The following is a 10083-nucleotide window of genomic DNA, read 5'->3' on the forward strand; positions in this document are numbered from 1 at the left end:
TATTTTGTTACCATATCAGTTCACACATGATAGATGTAGCTTCAAGTTGTTCAATTTTCATAGTTCATATTGTTCAATTTTCACTTCTTCAAGTTCATGTTTTTCACATTTTTAAGAGTTCGTTACCTTCACTGTTCATACATAACTGGAGCTAGTTCTTTTCAATTAATGCATGCACAACACGGAACATGGAACCCCCCCCCCCCGGTTGGGGACCCCTGGAGTAGACTGCTTGTCGCATGACAGCCACGAAACTGTCTCCACAATCCAATTTTGTTTATTCCGAGTTCATACGAGAGCATTTGTCAGTGAATTCTGTATGTGTAGCCTACTTTCTACAAAATTAAGTTCTTTTCTCCCAGATTACAAGATGTGGTATGTTGACTTTGAAACATTTTGTACAGTTGCCATGATTCTCTAAAATTCAATTCTATCTTCACTAGTTTTACTCTCTGACTGAAATCTATATGCTGACTCCTTTTACAATATTTTTAAAGCATGGTTCCATTCACTTAAGTCAGTTCAGTGTTTTCCATACATTGACTTATTTGTGGCGGCCCACCACAATATCAACACTGACCACCACACAATGATTTTCTATGTTGTACTACTTAAACTGGATGGAATCCTTTCATTGTAGAGCTATGTGCACCTTTGCACAGCCTCTCCTTGTGTCTCTGTCCTTCAACAAACCTGCATGCACGTTTAAAGAAAACATTAAACATCCTGCAAGGATTGTTGTTGGCAGAGAAGACGACTGGCTAAATCGTGATTAAATCCGTTAGCATCATAACCACGACGTGCAAATTTGTTCAAAAACTGGGAACACCCCCGTCACCTACCACCACACAAATAGAATTCAATTCTGTGGGAAACACTGTCAGTTATTTTAATACTGCTTCTTTTTAAATTAGACTTATCATGTTAATGGTTGATTATTAATTAAGAATAGGATAACATTAATTAACAGTTCCTGAATGTAACAAAATCATGACTTGCAATAAAGCATCTTTATTTCACACAATATCTGGGCTAATGACAGTGATTAATTGTTATTAATGTGCACCTAGTTTGGTAGAGAAGGTGACTTCGATGTGAATTTGTCTCTGATTCCCTCCGTTGTTTTACTTGTATAGAGAATACTCCCTCTCACTGGGGCGATCATTATCCCAACTGCAATGGGGACAGGCAGTCCCCAATCAACATCAACACTGAACACGTCAAGGGCAGAAACGACCTGAAGGAATTCAACCTGGTCAATTTTACTAATAAGCAAGCCATGAAACTACTCATCAATAATGGACACACAGGTAAACAATGTACACTTCAGATAAACTCACAGAAATGGCTGCAGGTAAGGGCAGTCCGCGTGTGCGCTAAATTTGCACTGCCATATGACACAAGTGTGCATGCAGGGACGGACTGGGACTAAAAAGAGCCCCTGGACTTTCTTCCAAATAGGCCCTAATTAACATTCACGTGCTGGTACACACAGTCTAACATGATACCTTCACTGGCACAATCATATTGTGAGAATGTATCACATTCAAAATAGTGAGTCAGATTTGACAAAGATGATCATTATTGATTATATTATGCCTTGTACCTTCATTCATATAAGTAGCCTAAACCAACAGGGACGTCATATCATTATGGTAAATGGGGATCTATCAATAAATGGCCTTGAGTATCTGTTCATCTTTTTAAGACTAACAGACATTGTATACAAAGTCTACAACTTGATCAGGTTGGTGCACAGTGTATCATCAAGATGTTCACAGTGTATCATCAAGATGTGTATGGACGGGTTAGACCTATTGCAAATAAAATGGTAGTTGTGGTAGCAAGCTAGACAAGTATACAATGCGACTCATTCTTTGTCATTCAATAATGAGGCAACAACCTGTCTGTTTTGCGCAAGGACGACAAATAAAACTGAAGCGCCATTACCAACAAACGTGTGAATGTGAGGCAGGGACGACGTTGGAACCAATTTCTGTTAGTGAAACGGATGATGTGTATCATCTATCGCGCACATGTCGATTTCATATCGATTTAAGATGTTTCAAGTCGATTTAAGATTTTTTTTGTGTAGGCTATACGGGTTGAAAATGTATAGGCACAGTTTAATTTGACTTGACCCTTCAGTAGCCTATACCATAGACTGTATATACAGTCTATGGCCTATACCAGAGCCAGTTTACGGAAAGCCGGATCACTCTCACTCCCACTCCATTGTACCTGCAATCTGCTGCAGTTCCGCTAGGGGCGATCACGAATAAGTGCAAAAACAATGGGGGTCTATGGAGCTAGACGGCTAAATGTGTCTCTTTCACCTGGTTGTCGCTGAAAAATCGAATCGATTGGATTGTGGTTTCTGCAAGATCAATATGGATTATAGGTCAAAAGTTGAATGAACGAGTACTTGCGTCCTTTCGATTTCTTACAGGTTGAGTCGTTGTTGCCCACAACACACTAGCTTTCTGCTAATGAATGACGTCATTGACACATTTGAAAAGCTTTTTAGAACTAATAAGTGACTCAAAAAAATATAATACTCAGCGGTGTGTATTTTCTCTGCCCCCTCTTTTGCATGCAACATTCAAATTTCTGGGCAAAAAAATTATATCCTGAGAAAAGTGGATTTGAGGGGTACAGCTCCATAAACCTCCATTCATTCTGCACTTATTCGTGAGCGCCCTCATGTGGAACCAGAACAGGAACTGCAACCAGTTCAGAAACCGGAAGTTTCCCGAGACTGGCGGTTCTCCCCTTATTAGACATTCTCTGCCTATACCCAATCAGTGAGTAATAATATACCAGGTTTGATGTGTATCTTTCCACCGGCATGGGAGATATTGGCTATATCCAAATGTGCTAGCATAAGAATTTGGGCAGTAATCGTTGCATGGTTCATTCGAAGCTCTGCATTTTTTTCTCTGTAAGGATTGGTCTTGTAGGCACCTGCAATTCTTAATCTACATAAAATGATACCAATATGCTTTTGCTCTATTTACTGCCACATTTGACCCTTTTTCGGGTAATTCGCTTAGACTAGAAGGTTGGCATGCAAAAAGGCATGTGTGGCGTGAGGTAATGAGACATTTGTCATCAAGAGTTGGCAACCTTGGTGACTCTTTACTCTCAATGGGTGACGCTCGTGGACAAGTATTAGGGTGACACTGTAGCCTTTTCATTGGCCTCCTATCGTGAAAACGCGATGGTGGAAATGTTGCTAGTTTTCTTTTTTTAAATGACAATGATAATTGATAGCATAGACATGGGTGAAACATTTATTTGGAGAGCTAGACACTGATTAGGCTACTTGACTGATGAAGCATATTCAGACAGGCCTACGGCAGTTGGATTCACGGCCGTTCTGGACTTTTCCATAACGTCCAGATTGCCAGACCACCCTTGACTGTTTAAATATCAGAGGGGAGCACTGTACACTGATAAAAAGGCTCCTTGAGTCCTTGTCAGGTGTAAGAGTACACTATTCTCTGTCATATAAAGATACAAACAACAACAAGCAAACCAAACAAGCAAACAAACTTCATTGCCATGTCTGAAGCCAACTCCCCTCTGTCTTTCTGCCTGGTATAGTGAAGTGTAAGCTGGAGGCCGGTGTGGTGGAGGTCAGTGGCGGAGGTCTCCCTGACGAGTACTCCACAATTCAGTTTCACTTCCACTGGGGACGGGAGGACCTCAAGCACTTTCCTGGGTCGGAGCACTCCATCGATGGCCACAGATACCCCATGGAGGTGTGTGTGTGTGTGCGAGTGTATGAGGCAGAAGAGGTATGCCAAATATTGGCGTATTTGACTTTCTGTTCTTTGACTTTTCATGCGCACACATGTATTTGTGTGTTTGTGTCTTCTCAGATGCATATTGTCAGCCTGAAGAAAGGCTATAACGCAACTCAGGCCAAAGCAGATCCGGAGGGCCTAGCAGTGCTGGGATTCTTTATTGATGTAAGTTGTAGTAACATATTAGTACCACGTGGGGTCAGTGTTGCTAAAATATGCTTCAATTGCTTGTAGACAAAGTAGGTGAAAATTACACAGCATAGCATCAATAAGCCGACTGCATCCATTGCACTATGACTTGCGTGCCATTGTTGACAAGACAACAGCAGCAAATGAAATAGGTGAAACATGGTACTGGTGAATTCTCTGTCACTAAGGGCAATGAATGAAATTCTTAGCCTATTCTGTGGTGGAAAAATGCAATGCTCAACTGTTTTGAAATATTTCATCTTATTCTGTACATAGAAAGAGAGCAGATGGGGATGACTCTGCTTTCCAAATCCTCTTTAAAAAGCCACCAAGAAAGCTTAAGAAACTCCATTGAGGGTACAATCCCAGGGCCCATAACTATGAGATTTACTGTGACCACAGGTGATGGAAGGGGATGCGACAGGCATGCCTGAAGTCTGGAAGAATTTCTCCGACTTTGTGTCAGAAATACCAAACAAGGGTGAGCCATGGGCTTATATGATATTGCTTTAATCTGTTGTTCAATCATCAACATAAAAACATTCATTTCTTATGAACTAGATGTATGATAGTCATGTAATCTTGGTTGGTGAATGGTTTCCCTCCTATTTCCCATTTAGGTGATAACACAAGTCTCTCCGCACTGAACATCTCCATTCATGACTTACTGCTGGACGTCGACCTGACCAAGTACTACCGTTACAATGGCTCACTGACCACGCCTGGATGTTATGAGGCTGTGGTTTGGACTGTTTTTCAACAGCCAATCCGCATCAGTGAAGATCTGGTAAGTCGCACTTCGGGGTAGGGTGTGGGGGGCATAATGTTAAGCATATGCTAGATTTGATAAGGTACAATTTTATAATTGATTTCCCAAGTTACAGGTTCACATTTGTGAAGTGTATTTATGATTTTCTCTCTTGCTATATTGCTATACTTTTGAACATCAAAGCCCTGTATTTGTTCTTAACAATACACAAATTCGTGAGTAGCCAAAACCAATATCTTAGGCAAGCCATGCAGACAGTGTTTACATAGTGAGGCCTACCTGTTTCAGTTGGTAAGCAGTCAAAATGATAACAACGGTTGTATGCACCAATTATATCACAACGTTGATAAATGTTTCTTTTACCAAATAAGTAAGCATGAATATTCCAAAGGAACTATCTATTTTATTTAGTCAGCTGGAGATATGATATCAGCGGCTGTATGCACAAAGTATGTCCTATCGTTGATAAATGTTTATTTTTCCAAGTGAGTAAACATGAATTTGCAGTTCCACCCCTACCGTGCATGAAAAGACTGACAATATGCCCCCCCCCCCACACTGCGGTGTTCAGCTAAGGTAAACTCTTAACTCTTCCAATCTAGCGTTTCATCAGCGCAGTGCTATCTATGCAACACATTGTTTTATCACATGCAACTGCCTGTGGTGTAGCGAGATTTTTAATCTGGATGTGAGGGAGTTTCTTGTTTTAGAGGAATTTCAACTGTCATGTAAGATTCACATAATGCGACAGGTGGCTTTACTGAAGTGAAAGGTCATGTTACACAAGAGTCTGTATATGTGATACCTCCGTGAGTAAAATCTCTGCCAGTATTATATTCCTGGTCATGCCTTGCTAAATGACTACAGTATTGTGAGACTTCCTTTTAGAAACGTAATGGAGTTAAACTCAACCACCCATCAGTTAAATGGAAATTCATCACCAGGTCTATATGGTTTGATATGTGCTGAAAAGTCCTGTTTGCTGTTGAACTTGCGCTTCACCTCTTTTATGTTGATTGATAAAGCCATAAATTATGGCCCATAATGCAGCCTACAATGATTGTGTTGTCTGATGATCTGTAGCTATCCTCTGCCATTCAGAGCTCCGGAAAGTTCCCAGATATTTTGAAACACCTGTTAGCAATCTCTGATGTCGGAATATTCAATGGCTACCCGACAACATCTCAGTGCAAACTCCAAAATTGTTCGTCTATCAGTTTTCCACGGTTCAACAATGCTAGAACATAGTTTGGCTGCAATGGCTTATAATTTCTGCCAGTTAGTGCTTTTTCTCTGTGTATTATTATACTATAGTTATACTACAGTACATGCATTATTGTGTTTGACACTGAGGATAGCCTATCTGAGATGGTGATCTGGTTCAAATGAGTTACGTTGTGAAATTGAGAATGGCACAGACTAAATCGTTTAGTCTATTTCTTTGTATTGTGAAATTGAAATGAAATATGGACTATTACAATCAATAATATGTTGAAATTAATTAAAAGCAATCAATTTCTATGAAAAATCTATGTCTGTTGTGTGCGTGTGTCAAGGTAAAGCCTAGGCCTACCGTGCGCATATATTGTTCGCCTACTAGCTATTTCATCGGGACATTGGGAAAAGCAGAGACCGTCCCTCGTAAACATCAAGTACAGATCAACGCAGATCAACGTCTTCAAGTGAATAAAAAAAAAAATTAATCATCTGCTGTAGTTATGATCAATCTTGTAATATCAGACTCCGTCAAGATTTTCCGAATAAAAAAGGAATGAACTGAAAACATTTCACATGGCCAGATCAGTCACAAAGCCTCTTTATTGACGGGCTTCCCTCGTGCCACACACCACGCTGCCACGCGCCACACGCTCCCTCCTTCCTCATTCTCTGGCTCACTCTCTGCTCACATGTGGGGTGTCACGCTATCAGGTGGCATGTCCTACTCAGATAAGACATAACCTAGCTGTGACCCTGTTGGTGTTTTGTAACAGGATGTAGACATTGTCAAGTATGGTAATTGCTTGCCAGAAAACTCCTTAGAATCAGTAATAATATATCTGGTGGCTAAAAAAAGACCTAACATAGAGATGTTTCGAATGGTTGGAATGGTTTTAAGGAGCAAGTAGTGCAGGTCTGTCAGTTTTACAGGTAGAATGGTTTTAAGGAGAAACTAGTGCAGGTCTGTCAGTTTTACAGATTTGGACACTCCACACATGATCTTTCTTCCACGTTCTTTTTGCTTTGTCTTTCTTACTGGGGTACAGGGTGTACTTTTGCCCCCCCCCCCCCCCTCTCTAGCTACATGTGGGTATTGATCATACCTCTAATCTCACATGCTTACCAGCACTCGTTTGCGTCAACACACAGGCAACACCGTAGGCTATCGCCTCCATCAAATGAGTGACTCATTGTGATTTTACATACATTCTAAGATCAGTCAGGATTAGAAGACCTTTATGACTGACATTTTGAGTTCCAAGGGGGATTTACTACTGAGGGTACATTTGCAGACAAAGGAAGCACAGCTATGCATTAGCTTGAGACATTGTCCCTGCTGAGTGGGGTCACAATCAAAGCAGTATTTTTTTATTAGGTTTACCCTATAATTTGAAGAATGGCAGAGTGAGAGAGATTAGGCTGAGTGTCTGTGCAGAACAGGACAGGTGTGTGGAATATGTGGTCAGGGGCCGTATTACAGAAACTTCCTATCTTAAGTCCTAAGTTAAGATAGGAGAAGTGTAAGAGGATTTTTCTCAATTTGGTATTACAGAAACATATCCTATCTTATCTCAGGTTAAGATATCCTAAGTAGGCGATCTAGCATCGACGTTCAGCTTTTATGTCTGTTACTTAGCAACAGATGAAACTTGTTGGATCACCTCACTTCACAACTGACAGCTAGCAGCTATCATAATAATAATTCAATGTGGAGTTCATTACCCGTTGGAAACTTGATGTAACGTCGCGCTAATCCACCAGTGGCTTTTGCCACCTCTGTTAAAGGAGAATTCCGGTGTGATATTGACCTAAAGTGTGTTGAAACATGATACCGAGTGTGAACGTATGTCTAGCTCATCTCTGCTTGTCCCCTGCACTCAGAAATAGGGCGCTAGTTATCCGCCTAGCCATGCAAATAAATCACTGTTTTACACCATTTACGAGTCTCAAAGTAGCTCCATACTTCATTGTTAGACTTCCTAGGGCCTTGACATTTAAAACGAGACATTGTGAACTTTGAAAAAGCACTGGTAGTTTATTTACAAGACGATTATATACGGTGAAAGGTTTGACCCCTAAAAGATTTTTCTGTGGGACCAACTTCCTGGTTTTTGTACCCCTCAATGAGCCTCAACAGCGTTCTCAAAGTTTTCAAAATGGCTGCCAGGTCAATGTGTTTGAAAGTGTGCTGTGTGTATGTGTATCTTTCTCCAGTAGTGTGATGGGAAGGTACTGTCTCATGACCTCCGTAGGCCCCTTGCAGGAATGTGACAAATATCTGCACTCCAACAGACAACGGATTGGTTACAGTAGCAAGGGGTACTGTAATAGCCTTTATGGGAGTTTCACAGGACCTATACCTGTTGTGTGTGTGTGTGTGTGTGTGTGTGTGTGTGTATGGAATTATATATATTTTATAGATATAAATACTAGCATGCCTTTTTGCCAGGTTGAGTGAAAATGACAAGCAAAGTCATTGCTGTGAGCACAAAGAAGTTGTAAATGTCCGACTGTGGTGAGTCAGCTGGATGGAATGTGGCCTGATGCCAGTCTATTATTGCTGCAGTGCAAGTGGTTTGACTGGGATTTTAGATTTCCTCTGTAGTGTCTGTCTGCCTTTAGAATGCACAAGACCTTGACCAAGATTAACTGGCCTCATAAATTTCAATAGAGCTGAAGATACTGTATGCTGGTGACTGTGTTTGTGTGTGGAAGTGCAGGGCAGACAGTGCCCAGTGCAGGTGTGTCTCACTGTGCTATCATACCATACTAGATTATACTGTTTAATTTGAGGTAATCAACCTGGATTATGGCTTTGGGATTAACCTAAAGAATTCTAAAAATGTGATCTAATCAGAATTAAGATAGACAAAACATTTCCATTCTTGATGTCCAGAGGGTGAAGGTGCTCAATACAAAATATAATTTCACTTAATTCATAATGCCGAAATGAAAAAGCAATCTCAAAATCTGAGACAAATATAATCTGCATCTCATCATTTACCTCTCTCTCTCTCTCTCTCTCTCTCTCTCTCTCTCTCTCTCTCTCTCTCTCACAGATAAAGAAGTTTTCCAAAATGCCTGGGTTGAATAACGTATTCCGGCCTGTACAGCCACTAAATGGCCGACACGTGTACACAACCGTGACCGAGGATCACTCCTCTTCTCCCCCCTCATGCCTCTTCTCCCTCCTTCTGGTCCTGTTGTCCCTCTTTGCTACTCTGTGGATGAACCAGATACAGTAGACAAAAGATATACAAATGCAATCTTTCTATCATATTTCATTGCACCATATCACACAGCACCAATCATTCCAAACAGTGCTGCTAAACGCTGATTTTAAAATAAATACAAATAGATAAACTTAAATAAATTGTGGAGTAAAATGTATGATATGTCTGGCATTAATAATACAGTGTAAGGCCAAAATCACTACTTCGAGTTTTAGAGTATATATTTAGAATTTTTATTTATTGATGTTTTGTAAATGGAAGTGGGAACAGGATTGTAAACTGATCATATTGATTAATATGCAGTTTGTAGAACATTAATATTGTAAAGGGCAGTTCACACCAAGAAGGATAACCATAACAATAACATAAGTATCGCTCTAGCTAACATGAATGACAACGTCCATACGTAAACTATAGCGATAACAACATGACAAAGATACCGTTGGGGTCATAGTTATCATTCTTGGTGTGACCTGCCCTTAAATGAGGAAAGAAGTAAACAAATGTATTCTTCACTGATATCAATAAATTATGGTACTATCTTCAAGGACATTGTAATAAGACAATATGATATGATCAACAATAAATATTGAGACATTATTTTTTTCTGTTGTTTTTTGCAGTTGTTCTGTCTGCCTCTCTACATCTCCTATCATCACACCAGCAATCACACATGTAATTAATGCTTCACTGGCTTTTGGTACATTTCTAACTGCATTTAAACTGGCTCGGATAACTCCTGCTTAAGAAGTCTTCCCTTGCTCCCACCCAGGTGGAGAACTTTCTCCCGGTCTCACTTACAGGGATGTAACGATTACCGGTATAATGGTAAACCGCGATAAAAATGTTGACTATAATAATTACT

General features: G+C 40.3%; 1 protein-coding gene across 1 annotated transcript; it reads left to right on the forward strand.

Annotated features, from left to right (window-relative positions):
* The first annotated feature begins 369 nt into the window (after positions 1-369).
* LOC143137864 (carbonic anhydrase 9-like) lies at positions 370-9818 on the forward strand. Its single transcript, XM_076298185.1, has 7 exons — positions 370-375; positions 1137-1310; positions 3607-3764; positions 3885-3974; positions 4401-4479; positions 4619-4785; positions 9045-9818. The coding sequence occupies exons 2-7, from the start codon at positions 1280-1282 to the stop codon at positions 9228-9230; spliced, it is 711 nt and encodes a 236-aa protein (XP_076154300.1). The 5' UTR covers positions 370-375; positions 1137-1279; the 3' UTR covers positions 9231-9818.
* Positions 9819-10083: the final 265 nt, after the last annotated feature.

Source organism: Alosa pseudoharengus, unplaced genomic scaffold (genome assembly GCF_046254945.1).
Source record: "Alosa pseudoharengus isolate Yale_2024_CS ecotype anadromous, Long Island Sound unplaced genomic scaffold, YU_APseudo_1.1 YU_APseudo_1.1_scf_21, whole genome shotgun sequence".
Lineage (NCBI taxonomy): Eukaryota > Metazoa > Chordata > Actinopteri > Clupeiformes > Clupeidae > Alosa > Alosa pseudoharengus.